The 25096-nt window shown below is 49.8% G+C and overlaps 1 protein-coding gene across 3 annotated transcripts in view; it reads left to right on the top strand.

Annotated features, from left to right (window-relative positions):
- The window catches only part of BDH1 (3-hydroxybutyrate dehydrogenase 1), a 56443-nt gene that overhangs the window by 9246 nt on the left and 22101 nt on the right, over window positions 1–25096 (top strand). For 2 of the 3 annotated variants that reach the window (XM_066193308.1, XM_066193309.1), the window contains exons 5-7: window positions 670–811; window positions 2308–2460; window positions 3807–5658. In XM_066193308.1, coding sequence (XP_066049405.1) covers window positions 670–811; window positions 2308–2460; window positions 3807–4276 — 765 coding nt within the window. In that variant the 3' untranslated portion in view covers window positions 4277–5658. Of the gene's footprint in view, window positions 1–669; window positions 812–2307; window positions 2461–3806; window positions 5659–25096 lie in introns of those variants that run through there. The other variant, XR_010722589.1, reaches the window with a different exon arrangement.

Genomic DNA, 25096 nt, shown 5'->3' with positions numbered 1-25096 from the left:
CTCATAGAACTGGGATCAGGGAAAGAAGGACCTAGGCCGCATTTTTCTTCTTTCCTTTAGCGATATCTGCTGTTTTCAAGAGACTTGCATGTTTGCATTTGCTGATTCCATGATGGCATTCCCACATTTGCCACTTGTATGCTTTCCAGTGCTTTGCCATATAGATTGCTTTGGCACCACAGTGCTTTTGAGTGAGCAGCAAACTTAGCACCAGACTCTTTTCAGTCACTCTAACACTGCCATCAAACTGCACATGAGACTTCTTACCTCTCCTATCTGTAAGCAGTGTGCTTCCCTAGGAAGAGAGAGCAGTAGACACCCTCTCTTAAGGACAAACACTAACTGGTGTTAACAGTCTGTGATGGAACATGGAAGCATGGAGGAGAAGACAGGAGATGTTAGGTAGTTACATAGTGAAATGTCTCTGAGCACAGTATATAAGTGCAGGAATGAGAGGAGCTAGGAAAAGGATTTTTGGAAGACAGGTGGCAAAGGGTTGTATGGCCACCGTCATGTGGTTTTAAAGTGTGGTCTCTGAAGGGAGCTCTTCTTCCTAGGGCTGCAGGGCTGAATATTCTGTGACTGCTCTGTGCACTCTTTTGCTTGATTTGATAGTTGGCATGCGTTTGATACTCTGCACAGGCTCTTTAGCACTTTCTTCGCCTCTAGGACAAGGGAGAGGGTGGCTCCAAGGATCTGGATGCCATGAACAGTGATCGAATGAGAACTGTCCAGCTGAACGTCTGTGACAGCAAAGAAATGGACCGGGCAGTGGAGCATGTGCAAAACAGCCTCGAGGACCCAGAGAAAGGTGGGTGTCTGCAATGAGCTCTGAGGCAACACAGGGGGCAGGAACTTCCTTGGCTGGGCTCTGAGAGCATTGTCAGGACGTATTTCAAAAGCTGAGCATGTCATTGAAGGACACGAATCTTTGAGGAGCAGCAGGGCAGAGCAAATGGCCTGTTTGAATATTGTACTTTAGCAGAAAGGAGCTTCTCACTTCACACAGCATCTACAAAGGAAACTGCTTTGTTCTTCACTAGCTCCTGTAGGGACATTGGCAAAAACCAGAGTGGTGTTCAAGGCTCTGGGATTAGTGCTTTGTTCCTGTGAACTGAAGTTTATTGTGACTCCCTTTTTGTCATAAAACCTGCCCAGTGCCCAGAGATTGGGAATTAACAATGGAAATGTCTCCCCCTCTCTTTCAAAAGGCAAAGGAAATGGAGAGGTTTTCCAAAGAATTTCCCATGAAGCCAGCTGGGTATCATTAATGCTATTGTATATACTACCATTTAGAGTTCAGGGGGTAGCTGTACTGATTTTTTTAACCTGCCTACTTCATTCTGCTGAGGTGATGACAGCAAATTCTGCTCCAGTACTGTGAAAATTGCCTTTGCTCATAGATTTCTGAAACCTTTCCACCCCTTGAAGTACATTTTTCTCCTAAAGGATGTCCACATTCAACACAAGGTTGTTTTAAAGCAGAACAACCAGTAATGTTTTGGTTTGGATTTTGCAAACCAACTTCTTTTGATTTTCTTTGTATTTAATTTTTATGTATGGATCTTCTATATAAAGTAAGTTTTCTAGCTCTGTATTCTCAAGCACAGGCCAGGATGAAGTTGCCTTTCCTGGGCCTCTTCTGATAACACAGATCTGGACACAGTCAGTCAACAGATAAAAGTGAGTTTTTCTAAACTACAGACAGAAGCCCTTCTCAGACTTTTCTCAGCATGTTTCTTGTACAATTAGAATATGATATGAAGTGAGTTCATTGTATTCAAAATGCCTTTTTAATCTTTCTTTTTATTGCCAAATGAGTAGGTAGCTTCAGTTGTTGCCATTTTGGTTGCAGCAGAGTAAATGGGAGAGGCCATGGCATGCATGCTCACCCTTGTCTACACCCTCCTCAGCACTGCAGACACTCTAATTCTTATGGTGACAGAAGGGATTTTACTTGGAAAGAATTACTCTTTTGTTTCTTATAATTCCTATTCTTATTATTTGCATTATATATTTTGCTTCTTTTAAAAAATCATGATGGATAAAAAGCAAGTGGCAAGGAGAACAGCTTAGACAAGACTGAAGTTCTCTGTTTGCTGGCTCAGAACTTCCTTAGTACTTTGTGGCTGCAGTGTTGGGTGGTACAGGCAGATCTCCATGGTGGTTATATTTGCTCAGGAGACTGACATGTGCTCTGGACTCTCTTTTATCTGGTCTTCACCATCACCAGTCATAATGAAAAGCTCTGTTGTGGGGTTCAGTAACCTAACAGCACAACTAATGGGGCTTGATTTTGTCTTGTAGGGCTCTGGGGGCTGGTTAACAATGCTGGGATCTCCACATTTGGGGAAGTTGAATTCACCAGCATGGACACCTACATGGAGGTAGCTGAAGTCAACCTGTGGGGGACCGTGCGGACCACCAAGGCTTTCCTCCCGCTCATCCGGAGGTCAAAGGGTGAGTGGCAGACCTCCTGACTGGCTCTCCCTGTAGCAGCTCCCTCATCCTGCCACATCTTGCTGTGTTAGAGGCCAGAGGTCTGTGGCACTTCTCTCTGCACCATCGGCCACCTTCCTGCCTTCAGGTAAGGCAATCCATGTGTCCCCAGCGGGCACACGGATTGCCTTGCCTCTCTGAGCTACACAGCAAGGCAGCAGGCCTGAAAACCAGTTATTTCTCTTTCCCATATGTGTTGCCTTCTCCTGCAACATCCCACACAAGATCTAATCCATTATACCTTCTTTTACCTGTTCAGAAACTTCAGCTCACAGTAAATTACAGTGCCAGGAGCGTTCCTCCCTGCTATATAAAAAGATGCTGTGGCAGGTGGGCAGCAGCACTGTAAAAAGCTTCATGCAGGGAAGTTGTCATTTTGCACTGTTACTCTGGGAGCCTGTGTTGTGGGAAAATAGGGGGGTTATACAGCAAAGGCACGCAGACCTGGAGTCTCAGCATAAAGGGGCAAAAGCTTTCCTGTGCTATGGCCTACTGCCTGGCTAAATGAGAGTATTTCTCACTCTTGAGGCATCCACAGGCATTAACAATGTTGCTCTGTGCTGCAGACCTGGGCTGGATCTGGCCTGGGCAGCCCTTCTTCCACCATGGAAGGTTATCCACTTCTGAGGTCAAAGTTTCTCTTTCTAGCACAACTTAGGAATGAGCCCTGCTAGAAAGTGCAGAGAACTCCGACCTCTGCCTAGACTGCAGCATCCACAGCCTCTTACCAGCATTTTCCCCAGCCCAAATGGATGGCTTCTGGCAGGGAAGAAAGGCCTCTGTGCCTGGAGCCGTAACCCAGTTGTCACATGGAAGAGTGCACTGGACTTAAGCTGCTCTGCCCATTGGTGGTACAGGAACAATCCATTCCCTTTTGAGAAGCAGACACTCTGAGCCACCACTGGCCTTTGATTTGCAAATAAACAGGCTCAGCTTTGGTGCCAAAGGCTTTCCTTGCTCCTGCTTTCACTTGTCTGGGCTCAGTCCAAATTGCTGCTGAGCAATCCTGTTTCCCCCATGCAGGCTCTGTCCAGTCTCTCCTGTGTTCCCCAGAACATTGAACTTTGTGTGTCAGCATGTGCCTGTTCCCTCAGGTAGAATGAGCCAAGGAGCACAAGCAGTGGGCTTGTTCTCCTGGCTGGAGGCCATTGCCTAGGACAGCACTGCTGAGGCAGAGCCATGAGGCAGAGCCATGAGGCAGCCCTCAGTGGGCAGGTGGGTGGCTGCACGTTCAGGAATGTGTTGGGTGGTGTGTGCCAGGTGCCTGCTCCGGGCCAGGTACCACAGCTCAGCTGTGCTCTGCCCAGGTCGTGTGGTGAACATCAGCAGCATGATGGGGCGGATGGGCAGCCCTGCCCGGTCACCCTACTGCATCACCAAGTTCGGCGTGGAGGCCTTCTCCGACTGCCTGCGCTACGAGATGCAGCCCCAGGGCGTCATGGTCAGCATCGTGGAGCCCGGAAACTTCATCGCCGGCACCAACCTGTACAGCCCCGAGCGCATCAAAGCCATCGCCGACAAGATGTGGGACGAGCTCCCCGAGATCGTGCGCAAGGACTACGGCCGGAAGTACTTCGACGAGCAGGTCAGCAAGATGGAGTCGTACTGCAACAGTGGCTCCAGGGACACGTCGCCCGTCATCGAGAGCGTGGCGCACGCGCTCACCGCCACCGCCCCCTACACCCGCTACCACCCCATGGATTACTACTGGTGGCTGCGCATGCAGATCATGACCCACATGCCCGCCGCCATCGCCGACCGGCTCTACGTCTACTGAGGCCTCACGCTCATCAGCTGTCCAGGTGGGAAATTCGTTTTAAAGAGAGCTTTGTACACACTTCCCATTAGTCCTTTTTAAATTTTTCTAACCTCATTTCAGAGTACTGTATTTTAGCTCTAAAGGGTTCATTTAAATGTCTGACATAACCTAGAAGGCAGTAATTTGCAAGGGATGTTTCATAGGCAGGAATATGTTACGTTTGTGCAGGGACAATGATTTTTTTGCTATTTATTTCATGTAATCCTTTGTTTTTTCACCACAAATATGAAGCTATAATCATTATTTATGCTGCAATTGCTCTGAAGCGTTTTCAGAATAATTTCTGCTGATGGTCAAACACAATCTTCACAATTCCTGCCTAGGATGCAGCCTTCACACCATAAAACAGAATCCCTCCATGCTCTAATGGCAAACCACTGCTTCCTCATGACAAAGAATGTCCAACTGACTTTTCCAGGCCTGGTCACAGTAGCCCAAGGCAGAGCAGAGACTTCTTTAATTTGAGGATCAGAACTCAAAATGCTCAAGGTGCTGAAACTGAGCAACTGACTCCGTCCCTTTCTCTCTTAGAATTATACTGATGAAACATTAGAGAAAAGGAACCAGTCTGCTTCTCTCGCATGCTTTCTTGCAAAGGAGTTCAATGACCCAGGGACTCAACCTTGCAGACTTTCCCCATGAGAGTTTCTTACTCACATGAGCATTCCCATGACTGTGAGCAGCTTCACGCACAGGACTGCAGGTGTCAGGATTGGCCTGCAGTGACATTTGCCTTCTCTTCACCAGTGTCTGAAGATGAACTCCAGAGTTAGCTTGGAGAGGAGTTTTGCTTGAGCTCCTGTGGTTTGTGAGGAACACTGCGGAGCAGATGGAGCAGAGAAGGTTACAGTCACATCAGTGAATGCTCTTCTTGCCAGGGACCTCAGTTACAGCCAAGTGTTTGTACAGCACCTTGCACAGAAGGGCCATAACCCTGACCAGGCCTCCAGTGCTGCAGCACAGGGGATGATAACAATAACTTCTATTGAAGGGGTCACTGGGTTGAAATACATGCAACGTGACATAGATCTATCAGAATATCCATAACAATAAAGTTAACTTTAGGAGCAGTCTCATTTCCATGATGGTTGTTTACATATCTGAGAAACACTTGTTTTGTACTTTAAGAAAAGAAAAGAAAAGGAAAAAAAAAAAAAAGAGCCTTTCCTGGGGAATTCAGGAAGAATAAATTTTTTTAAGATTGAAAGGCAAAAATAAAAAGTAATTAATGACCATTGTTAGTGAAGTTGAAAAGAAAAGATCTCATGTACTCTAGTAACATACTGTGACATGATCAAATTTCTTTGGCTTAATAAATGTATACATGAATGGTAACAAAATTCAGAGGCTCCCTTTCTTTATTTTTAAAATATATAAGGTGAAGACTCATATTCTGTAGTGGTGAGGATCATGCCTGTCACACATACACATCATTCAGAGGCTCATTTGCAGTCTTGAGCCTTTCATGTCTTTACTGGGTACTGCAAGACTTTTGTAGGAGTACCAGCTGGGTCCTGGATCTCGTGACAGAGATGCCTAACCCCTGGACTCTGTGTATTCACAGCTCTTAAACCTGCATTTGTAGTGAACTCTTGCAGATTACAAAGGATTATTCCTAAGGGATCAGGAAAGGAAACTGAGCTCTGAGGAGGGGAGGGTTGTGGCAGTGATTCAGCAGAGTAGCACACAACAGGTCACTGACAGATCCCAAATAAATTCCAGGGAGAGACTGTCTGGTTTCCAGATCTTCCTGGTTTTCTCCACAATCCCAGCAGTGGTAGCTACCTCTCGAGTGCAGGGCGTATTGGCTTGGTTTCCAATACAAGGAGAAAACATGAGTATGAACTACTCAGCAGGCACAAGGACTGAATTGCAAAGCAGAGCAAAACACCTGGATAACACTGTCTGTTGCAGATGATACAGCAGAGAGAGAAAAGCTTTTACAAGGGAAGTTCTTATAGTCTAAAATTTAGTTCTTAAGATGCTAAGTAGCATTAAAAAATCATGTAATTCCATCTGAGATGCTAGCTCCCAGTTTTTCTTCTGGGTTTTAATACTAACATCAGTGGAGTTAGATATGGAGGAAACTGAGTGCACAGCCAAGTCATCTCAGTTTAGTTCAGCGGCCCTGAGAGCAAACAGAGCAGGTGTTCAGCAGCACTGTGTTCATTCCCAGCCAGAAGGATAAAGCTGAGCAGGGATAACTGCCTTCACATCTACGTGGCATTTCTTCTGGAGGCTTCTCCTGAACTCTCCCAAGAGGTGGCCCCAGGGAGCTCTGGAGCTATGCCAGTGCTCCAGGGCCAGAGGAGATGTGGCAGTCCCGCTGCCCTGCAGTACCAGTCACAGGGAGCTGTGTGGTTTCATATGATGGGGAGGCAGTGACTGGGGTGCTCCTGTGCATCCACAACTGTTCCAAAGTTTCTGTGTGAGTTTTCCTGACACTTGGAGAGTTTGGCAGCGGATTTGTGGTCAGGAGGGCTGGCTAGTTTTTCTGCTGGGATCTTGGCAATCCCCCGATTTCAGGGTTTGCCCTGAGAAGCGCATTAAAAGCTAATCCCCTCTGGGTTTGCATGACTGTCCTTTTGACTCGGAGCACTCGAGGTCTGCCTGCACGCTGCCACTGCAGCTCCTGGAATAGCTTCAGCTCAAGTTTATTTGGAAACTGAAAAGAGCAAAAGAGGACTTGGGCAGGCACCTGGTCCTCTATATTCTCAAGGCTGCCTCAGTGGCAGCTTCTCCCTCAGGAGGCACTGGGGAGCCTCGAGGGGTCAGTGTGTAGGGGTGCACACACCTGAGCTCTGGTCTGGTCCCAGCTGGCTGGAGGAAGGGCTCTCTCTTCCCAAATTTCTTGCCAGGTGCAGACCCTTGGCAGGGATGCAACAGATCTCACTGTGCAGTATCCCTTAGGCAACCTGGAGTTAAAAATAACTTTCCCTTGGGTGGTGGGAAGTAGCAGAGATGGAGTAATTTTAACTACAGCTGTTACATTTTGTTCTGAGCCTTAATGTGGAAATCATGAAGTCCTACTCACTTCAAAGTCCTATCCACTTTTTGCTCCTGGTGATGAGGGTAGTGAGTACCAGCATTTAGTGACTCTTTACTGCCACCTTATCAGGATGAAGCACTGGGATTGCCCAGTTAAACAAGAGATCATCTCACAGCCAGAAATTCACACACCTTCAGGAGACCTGCAGCTCTCACGTCCTGGCAGAGATCTGGCCCACGTTCCCTCCTGGGTCTCAGCCCTGTGGGTCTGGCTGAGACTTATCCTGGAGTGGCAGTTTGGAAACAAGACTGCTCTGGAAACAGAAAAGAGGAAAGGAACATTCATGTTCAGGCACTGTTAAACAGCAGAGCACAGGATGTCTTTCCCAATTAAATACAGCAATTATATAGGTCCTCAACTAAACATAAAAGCGGCTCAGTTGTTGAGCTACAAAGTGAAATCTCTGAATTCTGAGGTTGGACTGAAGCCAAGGGAGCCTTGCTTCAAGGTGTATGTGGAGCAGCTGGCACTTTGAGGGCTGTGGCTCTGGAAAGGAAGTCTCTCCAGAAAACAAGAAGGGAATCATAAGCACAACTTACATACCTGATGACACTTCTCTGGGAAGGTACTGCTCAGGAACACTGCCCTGGTTTCTCTCCCCTCTTTCCCAGCAGTGATGTAGGACTTGCTGTGCAGCCTTGGGGTGCTGTGGACTTAAACTGGCACTTCTGTACGAGAGGAAGTGCTGGCCTGGTACCAGCAAGCAGTTCTTCCTCACTGAGCAGTAGGGCAAGAAATGGGAGATGCCAAGGCCAGGAGCAGCCTGTGCTCCTGTCACATGGATCACCACCCTTTGCTTATCACCAGCCATCACCTGAGCTTCACTACCCTCTCTGGGTGGTGGGTGAAAGAGGGGCTGTGAGTGTGCCCGGATGCTGGCAGTGGGGCAGCACATCTCCACTCTGTCAGCTGCAGGATGGACTGTCTGGAGCAGTGAGGCTGGTGATGGCAAACACAGGGGTGCCAGCTTGGCCTGTGTTTCTGGGGACCTCCACCCCCACCATGCAGAGAGGGACATGCAGTAGCACAGATGCCATCCTGCAGCTCTCCTGCAACCAGTGAGGGACAGTGGAGGTGGTTGCCTACTATTTTCTACCTTCTGAAGGGTCTCAGGACCTCAGGGCTGCCTGAAAACCTGCACCTGGAAACAAATCAGGCTGTTCTGCCTCCATAGCCAGCAGGCAGCTCACTGCGGTCTGTGGGAAGCATGGGGATGAGGAGTCTGGCTAAGGTGTAGGTTGTTATCTTAAAATAATTTTTGCTAATATAATGTTTTGTTTGTGGTTATTTAAGATGCCTTTTTGTCAGCATCTGTCCCTGATCGCAGATGAGTATTTCTGACTTTCTGGGGCTCTGTCACCATAACTGGAAGAGGGAGTGTACCTGACTACAGCCTCCTCCAGTCATCCTCTTGCTCCCTTCCCAAGCACAAGGTTGTGCAATTATCTGTGTGATGTGGGACACCTTCAGCAGAAAAGCTTGGGAGACGGGTGCCACCACCCACACGAGTCCTGGGGAAATAGAGCTCTCCCAAAGCAGCGCTGCTCTGGTTTCTGAGCCAGGCAGCAAGCGGGTCAGCCCACCCACAGACCAGCTGGGATCTGTGGTGCTAAGGAGCTGTGCCCTGGCAATTGCACCCTCCCTGCAGCCACCCCAGACAGGTGCAGGCCTCACCAGGGACTTTGGCCATCCTCCCTTTGCTTGTCTGACAGGCTTCAATGTGCTGGTCCCTGGGGTGTTTGCTCCCCTCACTGCTTACCTCTCTGTCAGCAAATGGGGCACTGAAGAGAGAGCTTGTCTTCCCCAGCAATCTAGTCCCGTGAGTTTAGTCTTTTATGTCCAAGGAGGACATAGAAAACTAAAATCCCCCTCCTCATCTTGTGCAGGAATTCATCCTTGAGCTTTATTTTCCAGCCAGAGTTGCAAGTTGGGAAGCAACCGGATTCTGCTCGCCTCCTCTCTGAATACCCACACACCAAAACCCCCAGAAAGCTCCTTGCTGGAGCTGGGGGTGAAAGTGTAAATGTTCCCATCCTTGTTTCTTCCCCTGCTGTGAATGTCAGAGCAGTAGCCTAAAAATGCAGTAATATCCGGAGCCATCGCTGTGGTGGTATTTCTGACTTCGCCTGGAGCAGGATGAACCATAAATCTTGTGAGATAACATGTTGCCACAGAGACTTCCAGCCAGTTTTTCAGGCCTTAGGAGTCTTAATGCTGCCAGAGCATCCGAGCCAGCCCACCCAGAGCTGGGCATTACTAGCACAGAAAGCATCAGCTTTCTGTCATATCCATTAAAACAGGATGAGTATTTGGTGCTTCCCCTATCTGAAATCTTGGAGGTATTGTGGGAAACTTTACCAGGATCCAATCTACCACACAGTGAAACTGGGGTATTTGTTGTCATGAGACTGAAAGTATGATTGGTCTGAAGGAGAGACCAGAAAAATTACAGATTGGTTAAGCAAGACTTTGGGTTATTCTTGATGTCCAACCTCTGAATCTTCACTGAGTTTAAAACCAGAGAAAGATCTTACTCCCTGATGGGTCATCAGGGCCTTGCCAGTGCCAGCTGGGGTTCCCCACCCTGACTGTAGCTCAGGATCCCAGTTCAGCCCTGCCTATGGCTGTGCTTTGCATCTGGAGCGGGGATGGAGGATGCTGGTCTTCAGCCCCACTGGGCTGGATTCATCCCTACCATGCCTGCCTGACCCCTCTCTCCAAAGGAGAGCCATGAACCTGCTCAGGGCAAGAGCAGCACTCTGGGACAAGGGGTGATCTGCTCTGATGGGGATGCTCCTGGCATACATTTGGGCTGCTGCACTTGGCAATGGTCCTGCTGGCACCAGGAGGTCAGCACCTCCCTCTTTGTCCTTGCCTCTGCTTCTTCTCCCTGTGGAGAGGTCCCTGCAGTCCCCCTGTAGCCTGTGGATGTGGCTGTAGTGGATGTGCCTTTGGCCGGGTGCTGGCACGCAGCAGAGGGTGCTGGAGCAGAGGGAGCTGCTTTCCTCTGACTGGCAGCACTTGCTTTCCCTGAGCTCCTCTGGATGCCACCCTGCTCCTTGCCTCTCCAAGCCTGCTCTGTGGGGATCAGCTATGCTTGGCAGAAACCTTTGCAGATGAGGGAATCACCTTCCATCCCATGGAGACAGGGATTTGCATTCCCTTTGCTGAAATTTTGGGACGGCCCTACCTCTCTGTGTTGTTATCAGGTGTTTTCTGTAGCACTGAGTCCCTCAGCAAGGAGCTCAGCTGCTTGGAGCAGCACTTCACACAAGGAACACCACCGGCCTGCCTGGAAAGCTGGGTTCTGCATGGGAGAGGGGGCCAAACCCCAGCACAACCCAGCCCAGCCCTGCTTGGATTGATACTGCCTGGACAGCATTCCTAGGGGTGCAACACTTCCTCCTCATCCTTTGGGTCTTTCTGAACTCTCTCCTTGTTTCTCAGCTTCTGGGAGATCCCTTGGGCTGATTCTCAGCCAGATCAATGCACTTCCAGCTGTGTTGCAGGCACTAATGAGTGAGTGGCATGGCAGGGTGAGTTGGGGTGGAGGGGCAGCAGGAGGCTCCCGGGCTTTCAAGAGGTTGGTAGATCTTATTTTCTGCTGTTATTTCTACAAGCAGATTTCCTGTGCAGACCTGGTGCTGTTGGGAGGCGTGGGTGGGTGTTCTGTGGGGCTGCAGGATGAGATGGGGACACAGGGGTGCCAGTGGGGGACAGTGTGGCATCTTGAGGAGGTTACAGGGGTCTGGCCATAGGATGGGTGTGTGTCCTGCTCTGGCTGCCACTGGAGGGCTGGGGGTATGGTGTTTGGGAGGACGGGCTGTCCCCAAGCTGGCAGCCCTGAATTGAACCCCCTGGAGTCCTTCCAGCCACCTGCCATTGGTGCCGTGGCCCAGCTGGGTGTCCTGAGGGCTGGGTGGAGGTGAACAATTGTCCCCAGGCCCTGAAAAGTTCCCTTTCAGCCCTGGCAGATGAGAACAAGGGGTGACACATCTGCCAGAGACGATTCAGGACTGGCACAAAGCACAGACAGAGCCGAGCCACGCACCGGTGCTGCTGGCCAGGCACGGGCTGGTACCACAGCACAGGGCTGAGCCCTGAAAGGCCCTTTGTGGCCCTGGCTGCTGCACCCAGACCCTGTGCCACAATCCTCGCTCCCAGCCCCTTGCTCATGGCTGCATCCTGCACACAGATGCCTTTGTGACTTTCTGACCCACCGCAGTTGTGCTGTGGTTTGCACCACACCAGAAACCCAGGCCAAAATCCACCAGAAATTCCTCTAAGTGGAGCATGAAGCAGGCGCAACATGAATTGTTAGGGGTTTCCTCTACATGTGGACACTCTCAAGCACTGCTGAGCAGAAGGGCTTATGTGCCAGTGTCTGGGCTGTGATGCCCTCCCAGGATATGCATCCCATCCAAATGCCACATGTCCCACATGGCACTGAGGGTCACCAGCTCTGTTCCCGGCAAAGGCCAGAGTTTCACACGTGGCCCCTAGGTCTGTGTGCAGAAGCTGACCTGGCTTTGGGTGCCCACTTACACACAGCTCTGCCCAGCAGCACTGGGGCTTTGCTTTGCTGCTCTGTCCCTCCCTGGAATGGAGAGTTTGCTGCTAATGCAGCTCCTTGGGAGCAAATGGGGCTGTAGGTGGCCTCAGGCTGGGCTCGGGGGTGTGGCCTGGCATGTACAGGGGGTCACACTGGGGAGGCAGGAGTGGGCAAATGTCCTGGTGTCTGAGAATAGCATCAGGCATTTTTCTTTCTCATTCCAAGGAAACGTTGGGACCCTGGAGGACTGCATCTTCCAACTGCTGTTTCCCCTCTTATGTAATTCTTTAGGAAAAACATCCAGACATGCTAACTCCATCCCAGAAATGAAAAAATACAGCAGAATTCCCAGCCCAGCTGGTAGCCAGATCTCTGAGGAGGCAGGACACATGATACAGCCTGGCATCTTCAGGGGATGCCCACCAGGCTGAGCTCCTGCTCCTGGGAAGCACCACTCCAGCACTGCCTCCCTCACAGCCACCCAGCTCCCAGCCGTGGAGATGGGACTGCCAGGATTGCTGAGATCTTTTAAATGTGCTTTTTGACAGGATTCATTGTGGGTTGATACAGCAGAGAAAAAGGGAATCTACCAGGAATTACCCAGTGCCCCGTGGATGTCTGTTAGACTGCAGTGTGTATGAAAGCAGATGAAATTTTTTTAAGGCTTGGCTGAAACATTCTTTAGGCTCCACTCTCAGCAGTACTTCGAGCTGAGCTGGCAGCTTTGATCCCTTGAGCAACTGGGAGCACATGGGAACTTCTGAGGAACTGCAGTGGTGAGCAGAGGGCAGACAGGGCTTTTGCTTTGGCAATGCTGCTATTAGCTCAGTCACAACTGTTTTGGAGGATTTCTGACAGCAAACAGGCAGAGCTGGATTTTAGCCAGCTGGTAACCAGGTGGTGGATGTGTCTTCAGATGTTACTGTATTGGTACACATGCAGCCCCACAGCAGAATTTTTAAAACATCACATTCCTTCAAAGACCTAATTTTGGAGGAAGTGTGAGTGCCGTCAGTGGCAACACCTACAGAATTGTCTGCAGCAGTCCCTGTTCATCCAGAGGGAAATGCAGGCGAGGCTGTTTGGAGATGCTCCTCCCAACCTGGGGGTCTTTGCAGTCGAGAACCAGCTGTGGGTCCCTCAGCAGGGGTTGTGACCCCTCTGACAGGCAGATCTGTCACCCTCCTACCCTTTTGGGATCAGCCCTTTTGCAGCCTGATTACAGGCCTGGCTGGAAATGCAGACAGCATGGTTTTGGTGTGAGTCACAGAGGGTTTGGTGGCTTTCCCTCCTCACAGCTCCCGGCTCTCTGGCTGAAGCCATCAGCTGGCAGCATTAGCTCCTGGCCCCAAGGAGCAGATCTGCAGCCCTTTACTTGTGAGAGAGGTTTGTATGAGTGCTGGGCAGGCTCAGGGGAAGCAACGAAGAGATTCTGGAGATCTTTCATCTCTTTTGGGAAAAGTGACCCCAGAGATGGGTGATGGGGAGGCTGGACTTCCCAGAGATCCTCAGTGGGGAGGGATCTGCTCATGTGGGCCTGGACTTGGTTCCTGCCATGCTGCCTTTCCTATCCCTTAGGCAAACGGAGCTTCTTGTCTTTCCTGGGAGCACAGAGACCCACCCAACTTGCTCCTCTCTGCCAGCTGGAGTTCCTATTATGCCTGGTTTGGAGGGAGGGGTGGGTTTTTAATTAAACTGAACGTTACAGCTGGGAGGCATGGACAAGTGACAGACAGGAGAACCTTTCCCTGTCAGATGGGGACAGAAGCAGCATTTTTGGTGCGCAGTGTAGCTCCAGAGGTCACATAATATCTGGGAGATGAGGGGAAGCCTGTCTGTGCTGCAGTCAAGGAGCGCTTCAGGGAGGGAGTTTCTTATCAGTGTGACATATACTGACTGCTGCCCTTTATTTGACTGCTGTGTAGGGAGGGTACAGAGCTGCACCCAGGTGGGGACCCACAGCTCTGCTGCTGGGAACAGGCACTGCCTGTGCTCCCCAGTCTCCTAAACCATGGCAGGCATGTGTTTGAGTTTCAAGTGTCTCAGGGCTGTGGTGGATCCTGGTGCTTCCAGAGATAGCTGCTCCAGATGGGCCCTCACCTGGAGTTTGCTCAGGTGTGATTGTGTCTGGGCCCCACAGTGTTTGCAGCGCCTTCCAGCTCTGCAGCAGGCAGTGACTGTGCAGGACCCCAGACATCCCTCATCCTCTGATTTGTAACCCTCCTTGTCTTTCCTCTGCCCCTTACCCTGCTGTGAGCCTCCTCCCTGGGCTGCAGCTCAGGCATCTCGGGCTCTCATGAGCTCCCTGCTCACCTTCACCAAGGCTTCTGCACCATCCAAGACTGTTCCCAACCTTCAGAAGTGCTGATAATGCCCCACTTAGTTCTCAAAGGCTTACAGAGCCTTGCAGCGTCTGTAAATTGTGGGACCTGTCTTTGTGTAGAACAAATGTTATTTTGTTCGTACTAGAAATATGTTGGAAGAACTGTCAATGAATAGCTTTGGAAACACATCCCAAAACAATATGAAGTATCTCAGGGTGCATATCCACAATGGGCCTGCCTGAGAACCCGCTGTCTCCTGCACCGTGTCCCCAGCTTCAGCATCAGTTCATAACACCAACATAAGCCTCTGGTATAATAGTAGCCCTGCATTTGTGCTCACTTGTCAGTCCATCTGTAATACCTCTAATCGAGCCCGTTATTTATTGGTATTAAACTGGCTGTCCAGAGCAGTTGAAGGCTGCCCAGGGTCAGGAGGAGCACGAACACCATTTTCTAACTCTGACACTCCGAGGCTCCCCCAAGGTGAAGGCTGTCCGTACTATTTACAAACATCACTGTGCAAGGGGAAGACAATTACTGCAGGAGAACCACTTCTCTGGCCTTAGTGATTCACCAGCCTGTGTGGGTGCCGTTAATCCCCATGGGTGTGGGGACAAGTGGCCTCACAAACATGCTACTCCCTGATGGAGCATTGCAGTAGTGCTGGCAATGTCATGGAGAGTTTCCCCCTGCTCTGGGGGAACCTTTTCCCCCTCAGAAAATACTCAGAGAGGGTGCAGGACTTCTCTGCAGCTCATGGCATATTAGCTGGACCATGCCATGGGCTTTTCCAGTGATACCTGCAGTGGGAATCCTTTCTTCCCTGGCAGAGTCTTTGCCACTGAGCTTTTCCCTGGAGCAGCAGCTGTGCTGTGCAAAGTGAGGTGAAAAGCTCATCATATTCGCTCACTTTATAGATGCTCAGGGAGCTCCTAGATCCTCTGTAGTTCCCCACGCGAGTGATCACAGGTAACCTTCCTGGATGAAGCACACGGAGCCCTCCCCTGACAGCAGCACTGTCTGTGTCGCAGCCCCTGTGCCAGCTCCTGGGCTCTGCTGGGGGGAGCAGCTGGGCCACTGGGGATGCTCCTCTCTGCCCCTGCACCCCTGGGATGTCCTGGCTTGGCAGCTGGGTCCTGCACCATTCTGCACCAGCTGGTCTGACACATGCAGCACTTGGCAGGAGCAATGAAATAGTCAGTTTGTAATGGAAATGTTGCCTGCAGAGCTCCCCCTGCTCCTCAGCAACACCTGAAATCCCCGTGCCTTGTATTACATGGTTTGTATGAAAACATAGGTGATATCTAGGCACAAAAGGCACGATTAAAGATAGGATGATACACAGAGGAACCTACACAGGGGTGCAAGCTGAAGAGATTCTCTTTCCCAGCGAATGCTTGTACATGGGATGCCTTTTCAGAGAGGAGGCTTGTTAGGAAAAAAGTCTTCTTTTTCCCCGGGCTTAAAAAGCCTGGTAAAAATCTGTGTTTGTCTGTTATTTATTGCCAAAAAATACTTGTCTGACAATTATAATCACACCTAGTATCCCCAATGTGTCTCAAAGCTTAATTGCCTGATCGTTTTTGTTAGCAGTGAGATAATTCTTGTCTCAACCAATGACTATCCCGTAGCAGCTTATGGCACCTGTGTGCAGCAGCTCTGTGTGCTCAGGAAAGGCCATTTGCTGACTCTTCTGTGAGCCTCCACAAGGCACGACAGGGACTGCAGAGCTGTGCTGTGGGTGGTGATGGAGGTGAGGAAACCTGGGGGAGGAGTGGCTGTGGGGACCGGGGAGACAAGCAGCAGTACAGGAGAGACACAAATATGAAGAGTTAAGCCAGCGTGAACTCGTCTGTCAGAGTGATCCACTCCGGGAGTGAAGAAGTGCCCATGGGCTGGTTTTTAGGGGTTCCCTGGCAGAGTGCCATTGGGGCTGGCAGGGAGAGGAGGTGCTGCTGCCCCTCAGCACAGGGCAGAGAGGGCTGCACCCTCCTCGCCCTGTTGCAAGAGGTGCTTTTGCTCACCTGAACCCTGGGGGTGACCAGGTGCTCACACGACCCCTGCGGCAGCTCGACTCGGGGCTCCCTTGGCAACGGCAAAGCCAGAGGAAGGAGGAATTACCCTCTAGCATGTTCCAAAAGGCAGCATGCTGTAAAATTCATTACCCTCAGACTAGTTTTAGCCCTCCTGTAAAATACATTGTGTATCTAATCTTGGTAACACGTCGTCTCTTCGCCAGCAGCCTGGCAGCGCGTCTCACTGCCGATGGGTAACGAGAGAGCCTCACTGCGGCGGCGAGAGCCGCCCTGCTTGGCGGGCGCAGATGGTACCCTGCTCCTGGAGACACGTTTCCAGGCTGTTCTGAGCTTTCTTAACTTGAAGTCGCCAGCGCTGGTTTAACAATGCATCACGCGGCAGGTGAGATGCCGCCCCTCCGGCTCCGTGGGCGGATGGATGTGCCCAGGGATGACGTGCTAGGCCGAGCCTGGGGTCCAGCCCGGGCGCCCACAGCCCGGAGGTACACACGGGGCTTGCATCCCTTCAGGTCTGTCCTCCAGAATGAGCTGTGAGAGCTGTGTCGCACCAGGACACGGTTCGTCTCTCCTCGTGGGCACCGACAGCCCGTTTAAATCGATTTGAGGTGGTCTGCGAAGCGGAGCATCCCTCAGGCTCGGGTGCTCTGCTGACCCCGGGTACAGGAAACCGAACAATCCTCCTTTCTTCACCGAGAGAGGGCTGAAGAAATGTTGCTGCTTATGGGTAACCTTTGCTGAGCAAGGCCAGACAAGCTCTCACGGCCGGTATGGGCTGATGGATTTAGCAAGGAGGAAGCCAGCCCCCGAGGGGCTGCAGAAGCAGCAGCAACCTGCGTGCCCGGGGCCGTGACAGCAGCTGCTGCGCTCTCCTTCCCGCGCCGGCTCTGCCGCCGCCCTCCGAGCCCCCCGCTGCCTCCCGGGCCCTCCCCGCCTGCCCCGAGATGATCCCAGCCACAGATTCCTGTTTGGTTCACGGTTTGGTGCAGGGGGAGGAGGTTGTAGCATCCGCCTTTTGCTCGCGTTCCTGTTCCAGAATGAGTCACAGCGATGAAGGAGCTGAGCAACAGGCGAGAGAGGCTAATTCGCCTTGTGACGGTGATTCAGCCCCTGCGGGGCGGTGGCAGCGTGAGCAGTGCTATTGTTTCTCCCCACCGGCTGATGACAAAAGTGTTCTTGCCCCTCTCACTGTAGAGGAAGAAATATGACCAAAGTGATGTGTAAAATAGTGATGAGTGATGTCCCTGCTCCAGGGAACGGCCTCTGGTTGTCAGCCTGCGCTGCACCTCGCCGTGCCCACAGCCAGCCCCTCTCCTGTCACGGTTCGCTGGAGCTGCCCTGCCAGTCCCAGGAGCAGCGCAGGGCACAGACGGGCTGAACTGGCCCGGCACTCAGAGGGGACCGGGTCGGTGCCAGCACACCGGGAGCTCCTGCGGAGCCACCGGCACTCCCTGCAGCTGTGTGTGTCACCCAACGCCCTGGAGACTCACAGAGCATCCCCTCCACGCGGGGATTTGCTGGGCCACGCACTGCGAATGGGACCTGGGATCTGGGCAGTTCCACAGACTAAAAACTCTGTGAAGTCTGCCAAAGCCTGAGTGCTGTGATCAACAGGGAGTGGTTATCCTCTGCCGGCTGTCAAACGAGGTTTGGGGGCATCGGGTGAAACTAGCAGAAATATGTTCACCACAACAAATGAGGAAAAACTAGTTTACAAAATTTGTGTTTAAGTCGTTGTCTGTTGCACGGCAGAGAAGCTACGAAAATTTTACAGTGATTCAAAAAATGATTCATTGTATTAAGAGAAGATAAAACCTGGTGGTCACTAATTCAAATACAACCTCTCAGTTAGGAATTCCTAAGCGTCAGTAGATGTGGGAGGAGATGCAGGAGTCCTGTTTGCAAGCTCCCCTGGACATTTACCCTCCCCTTGGCACACACTGGGGAGAGGTACTGCCAGTCCAACTCACTGTTTCCACATCCCTTTGCTCAACATATGTGTGAAATTTATAGGTTCTTGCATAAGTAGTATGTGGACTTTAAACAAATGCTCCGAAATCCAGCATGGCAAAAATAATATGAAGCTGAACTGGAAAATCAATAATTCATCTTTTGCCGATTTTAGCATTTTCTCCTCCCAGTTATTTACATTTTGCTCTTTTCATACTTGCAGTTTAGATGAAGCCCAAGGAGCTGCATGTCAGATTAATGCATGACTGATAGCAGCTTCAGGATATTCAGACAGGAGCAATATGTGTATCATTAACAGTGAATATTCGTAGGGATAGATCAGCTTGGAGGATTTAAGACCACATCCTAGAGGGGTGGATATAATGAAAACAGGAGTAATCAAGTAAATGAAGCAGAAAAGGTGTAGCCTTACTGGCTTTTTATAGTCACTGTCTCAGAGTCTCCTTCAGTTCCTAATTACTGTTGCCAGAAGATAACAGCAATTAGCAGTGGCTACAGATCCTGGGCTCTTTGAAGTCCCGAACAATAGACCACAGGAGGTGCTATGGGACCTTCTTCATCTTCTCCCTAGTCTACACCACCCCTGGGTCATTCGAACTACTGAGGGCTGTTCCCACCAGCAGCGTTCCCAGTCACCTTTGATCACAGCCACCCTTGCAATAGCTTCGAGGGAAAGGCTTTATTTCGGTGGAATAAAAATTATTTGTTGCCTGATCATATCAAAACAACCCCGAGGAAGGCAGTCCCTGTATCTGCCTGGGGAGGGAGGAGATGCAACCTGTTCTGGGCAGTGCTGAGATCTCACCAGAGAACCTTCCCCCCTCCTGACCACCTGGCTCAGTCTGGTGACAGCAGCACCCCAAGCTTGCCTTGGCCATGACTGTGTATGAGTGTGAAATAAAGCATCAGTCTCATTCATTGTCAGATCCAACAGGCACAGTGAGATACAGAGGGCACTGAAGGTCAGCACTTATCTCTCAATTAAACCTGCGATCTAAAAATTAATACTAAAATGGCTCTTTAATTCAAGTGTGTTTTCCTTAATTTCTAGGGACTTAAAGATTCCTCCCTTGCACAAGAGCCACAGATACATTTAAGTTTCTCCATCAGACAAAAACACCTTTTAACTGTTCGCCATGTGGTTTTCCTCTAGTTTCACACCGTTAAGAGGTTAGAGCACACAGCCCTGTTTCCACATACCACATGGGTACTAGAAGATGTTTTGTTGCCTTGTCCACTGCCAGCTGATTTCCTCTGTTTTGTCTCGGGCTTTGCAGCATCAGTGATAAATTATTCACTCTGAGCATGGGGTTTTTATGCTTTCCATGTGCAGAAACCATGGGAAGGTTGGAGCTCTCCCTTCCTGTGTGCCTGGCACCTGCCTGTTGCATTTTTGCACAACCCTTGTTCCGGTCTAGGAGCCTGCACAAGTGCCTTTGCAGATGGAGAAGTTGCTTTGGTCTCTTTGCAGGTGTTCTCTGAATTAGTTCTGAAAGGGAAGGTAAAACCATCCTCTCCTTGGATCACAGAAAATAGGTCAGGAGGAAATTCATGGATCTTCAAATCTGATAGCTTATTATCTCAAGCAACCAGATGATGTAATCACCTTCATAACCAGTGGGACTACACTCTTCTTACTTAGCTGTTGCAGACACTCACAGTTCTGATGGATAGAAACCTTGTTTTAGAAAAAAAGTACCCAAAAGTACAGCCCAAACTTTAATGGTGGCCAATTGTTATCAATTTGTCCTTGTGGCAGCACCAGCCTAGGCAGCTGCTCTCACTCCAGCTTCTCAGGTTCCCATTAATATATAATCACTTCTGCTCTCATCTGCTTTCTTGTAAGTGAGGGTATGAGATTAGTGGGGTTTTATCTGGACTCCTGGTTTGCTGTCTGTGTGCCAGTGTGGTGGGTTGACAGCAGCATCGTGCTGTGCTGTAAGTACAATGGGAGACAGGACTCTGCAACATCTGGAGCTGGAGCTGCCCCATCTTTGTGTAACGGAGATGTGGCAAAAGCTTTCTGCCCTCAGAACCAGTGCTTTGCCACAACCAAGGTAAGGTTGTCCTTCAAACAGTACCAATACAGATCTCCTGCAGGAGCAAATTTATTTTAGACCTTGTTATTTGATTTATCGCCTCTTGTTGTGTCCTGCACCATGGTAGAAGGCAATTAAACCTCAGTCCTGCTTTCAACTTCAGCAGATTTTGGTTTGTCCTCTGATGTTGCAAAAACTCTGGAATAAGTTCTCTGGCTCTCCAGAAGTATCTTCCCTGCTCCATATTTAGGGAGGGGTTTGGCTGTTTCATGCTGTGTTACCTGCTTCCTCAGGGTCCCCTAAACCAAGCCATGAGTTGGGAGATTGTACATCTCTGACTCTGCCTGCTCCATGTTCACCCCAAAGACTTCGTGAGGCTGATGGGCTCAGCTCCTTTCCAGGACAGGGCTGCCTCTCCCCCAGCAGTGCTGGTGCAGCCCCTGTCTCCCAGGGAGCTCAGCACAGGGAATGCAGCACCCACACCGTGTATGTGCTGTTGTGGAATGTGCAGCTGCAGGCTGTGGGCAGAGCTGTGTGGTAATGCCAGGGTTATTCCCCTTCCCTGAGCCTCTTCTGCACCTCCCTGGGCCAGCAGGGGCTCATCCTACCCTGCTCAACCCTGTGGTGCCCCTGGGCCTCCTCCAGTCCCTGTACTGGGGGCTGCCTGTGTTGCAGCTCTGCTCCCATCCTACTGGGGAAGCAGAGGGGTTAGGGAGGTTCAGAGCAATCCAGCCATGGGAGGTACTAATCCCCAGCCAGAAGGTCTTGAGAACTTCAGGATAATGCAAGCTTTTTGTTGGAAGACAGTCATCCACCACAACCTTGACTTTCAAGCTGAATGTACCTGTGTTTAGCCTGGAATGATGTTTTCCTAGCCCACTGATGTGATGCAAGTTCATGCTTCTGCTGGTAATCTTTGCTCTTTGACTTGTGATTCAATATACTGACTTCTAGCTGTCCAGAACAGCTGCTGTTTGACCTTCCCTGTCTAGCAAACTGAACTACAGGGCTTTCCTTCTGCCTCCAGTGTGATCATCTCCTCTTATTCCCAGCAGTTTCCTACACATACCACTGTTGTTTAAGAGAAAAAGTAATTTAAAATGCTTCCTTCCTGGGGACTTGGAAGATTTCTAGTTCTGCCCCAGCATCAGTGTGGCACAGCCTCACTTTTTTCCTTGCTCTCATTCATTTGCACTGCCAAAAATCCTGGTGTTATTTACTGATTAACTGTCACTCCCCACTGCTCCACCTCTCCATCTGGCCCTGGGCTGTGCAGCTTCTCAGAGTTCCCTCCCCCATGAGCTGGAAAAGGCTTTGTGGATTTTCTTGTCCTACCAGCAGGTCTGTTTCTCTGTGTTTGGGTTCAGCTTTCCCTGGGCTGTGCAGCACAGAGCTTCTTGGCTGCTGGTGGTGCTGCAAACTGTCCCTGTGGTCTGGAGCTGCCTGTGATTCTGCTGTGTCAGGGCTTTCCTCACATCCGTGTTACTCTGAACTTTCCCGGCTCCTGTTGCTCTGCCAGGAGTCTGCCTTGCCTGAGAAAGCAAGAGGTTTCCCTCTTGTCCTAGGAAGCAGGACAGTGGTGGCCCAGCTCTGTGCCGAGTCTGTCTTGGACACGGACGGAGAGTGACCTGTGAATTAGCTGGATGAGGGCAGGTCTGTGGGTGGATGTTTGCTGGGAGGACATCGGTGAGGAGTTGTTGGGAGGGGTCTGTGCTATGATATGTTTTATTGCTGGTCCTGGCAACTGGGAACTGGGGCAGGAGCTCACCCCTTTGGCAGCCCACACTAGTGAGTGTTCTCTTTTTTCAGCCTTTTAATCAAAATCTCTAGATCTTTGTGATTTCTCTGTGCTCTGTGGACTTGTGTTTCAATTTCTGATGAGTTGTATGAGGCTGTTTTTTGCTCAAGTGTTTGAAAGCTTTCAGATGTTGCAAACGCTGCTGCTGCCCAGGTGTGAAGCACTGCTCTGTGTTGGTGATGGGGAGCACTGCTCCAGGTCTGGGACTCCAGTGTGGCTCCACTAGAAGTCTGGCTCACAGGAGCATAACAGGCTGACAGCAAGAAGGATGGGAGAGCAGAATTGGGATTCAAAATAATGAAAAATTGAAGAATTCTGCAAATCTACACTGTATATCAATGGACTTGTGATAACATCAACTTTATTCAGATTTTGCTGACATAAGTTGCTGTCAAATTACTTTTCCTCTTTCTCTCTGCAGTCCTATATTGCTGTAGATGCTGTCCTGCAAGCAGAAGAACCTGCACCTGATGGCAGCACAGGAACTCTCTCGAGGGTATATTGTAGTGGGCAGCTTGTTGTGTAACCACCCTGAGGTGTCACAGGTGTTACCTTCTGCACAATTTTTTGTTTTGTTCTTTTTCTTGCCCTGATGAAGACCCCCGTGTGTCCTGATACTGTTTTGGCTTTGTTACAGCTCTCACCCTTCAAAATGCTCTGTTATTTCATGTTAGCCATCACCTCCCAGCTCAGTTAATCAGACTCTCATTAGCTTTGGTCCCCTGCTGATTTCCCCACTCTGCTGCTTTAATCCTGCTCTGATCTGACAAGCAAGGCACATGGAAACAGTGGCTAGGATATGCTCTGGAAATAGTTCTGCCCTTTAAAGCCCTTGGTCGTGTTTTTCTCTTTGGTCCTGAAATCTTTTCATATTCCATATACAGGTTCCACTGTAACCTGCCAGCAGAAGCCTTGTCATGGAAACCACTGATGCTTTACGTCCTCCATGATGTGTCTTGGGAACTCGGGGGGAAAACCACATTATTTTGCCTGCAGTCAAGGACAGTCCCATGCCATGTGTGCCCAGGAGCTCCTCAACACCCTCGCTGGCAGCTGAAAGGTCTTGTCTCCTTCTCGTTCCAAAGGAGCTGAAAAACATCAGCTCACGACCAGAGCAGAGGCTGGGGGAGGCAGATCACCACAGACGGGGCTGGCGGGCAGGAGAGGGGCAGCTTCACTAGGGGAGCTGCTGGGTTACAGCCCTCAAGGGAGCAGCCTGGGAAGGAGGGAGGGCTGAGTGGAGCACTGAATAGAGGCTTAAACTTGACAGGTTTTTTAGGATTTTGCAGCTCTGATATTCAGTCAGAGATAAGTGTTCATTCACTTGATATCTTAGAAGCTATTGAGGAAAAGAAATATTATATGGAGTGCTGCTTTATTTAAAGAATAAGTATTGATGTAATAGTGACAAAATTGTTCTATCATCAGCTGACATTTGCTAATCAAAAATCTATTACGTGGAGAATCCAGTGATAGTGCCTCTGTGACATGTGGCATCATGTTCCTGTACATTCATTTTTTTCCATGCTTTTGAGTTTTCATTCTCTTCAGTATCCTATGTGTAATGTAGGAGAGAAGGGGGAGAGATGAATAAATCAGAATAATGAGGAAGAAAATTTTCTCTACTTGCAATTCAGAGTTTTGAACAGCCTTTTTGATGAAATCCAGAATGTATGAGTGCTAGTTGTCAGCAAGGAACAGACAATTGCAAAATATTCTTTCCACAGGAAAGGGCCTTGCAGCCTGAGGCAATATTTCCACAGTTTTCCAATGTCTCTGGTCATTTATAACAGGTTTTTTCTGTTTTATGCAGCTGTGGTCTGGCATGCTGTATGACAGGGAAAATTTTGTACTTACGGTTTGCAGACACTGGATTATTAAATAAGTCCTGTGCAGACAGAGTAATGGCTGCCTGTGGGGTTTTTCTGGTTTGGCTTTTTTTTTTTTTTTTTTTTTTTCTTCCCTTTCCTGAGTTGGAACAATTTTTTTCTCAAAACAGCTCTGAATGTCTTTGCCTTTTCTACATGTAGGATGATCCTGTCCTCTCTGGTGTGTGAAAACATGCAAAGAGTCATTCCACCTCCACTCTAGCATGCATGGCAGGGTGGAAAGGCTCCTGGATTTTGACTTCTGCAGAGATTACATAACTAAGTCCTCTATCCCTTTTTTTGTGCCTATTTATGCTTGGGACACTCACCTACTTTCCTCATGTCCTGAAAACCAGCCCTGCAGAAAGCAGGGTTCTTGTGCTGCAGGTACAAAGAGCAAACAGCTGCTGCTTTCTTGTCGTGGTGCTGTGGAAACAGGCAGTTCCCTGGCAGGATGGGGCTGCTCCAGCAGCCAAGTGGTGTCTTCAGATCTGATGCTGGCAATGTGCACTGCAAAGGGTAGGCCTGGGACTTCTGCTTCCTAACTCTGGGATTTTATTTTACAACTTGATGAACCGAACTAACTCTCCTTCTCAGTGCTGTTGCCAGCAGAACACAGATGGATGCAGCCTGGCCATGGCCTGGTGGGGCCCAAGCTCATAAAGGGCAGGTATGATTTGCACAGCAGCCTGCAGGGACAATGTTCTTGTGGGGTGTAACTGCAGCTTCAGAAAGTGCCTCATCCTACCAAGAAAGAGCCCTAGGCAGTAGTGCAGAAATAAGAGGTCTATACTGATCTATAAAATGGGAGCTCACCTGCCAACAGGTTGGGTTTAGCTTGTGCTTTGCCATGGCAGGTATTTGCTCCTGATATTCCCCTCCCTCATGTCTGGTTCCTGGATCCCACCTGAAAGTTACACAGATGTAACACTTCAAAAGACTTGTGTGGAAGAAAAACCCAAGGAATGAATAAGGTAGCAGGAATTCCACTAAATCTTTATACTAAATTTTTTCTTGGGAGTAACTCCCATGTATTCTTAAACTCACAGAACAATCCTGGATGTCACTGGGGCTGGTGTCTGTCTCTAGAACTGTCTTAAACCATGTCCCCAGGCACTGACCCTCTCCAAGGCTTTGTGTTTTT

Source organism: Chamaea fasciata, unplaced genomic scaffold, assembly GCF_029207755.1.
Source record: "Chamaea fasciata isolate MVZ Bird 193981 ecotype frontalis unplaced genomic scaffold, bChaFas1.0.hap1 SCAF_11, whole genome shotgun sequence".
NCBI classification, from domain to species: Eukaryota; Metazoa; Chordata; class Aves; order Passeriformes; family Sylviidae; genus Chamaea; species Chamaea fasciata.
This window is presented reverse-complemented; position numbering and strand designations above follow the sequence as displayed.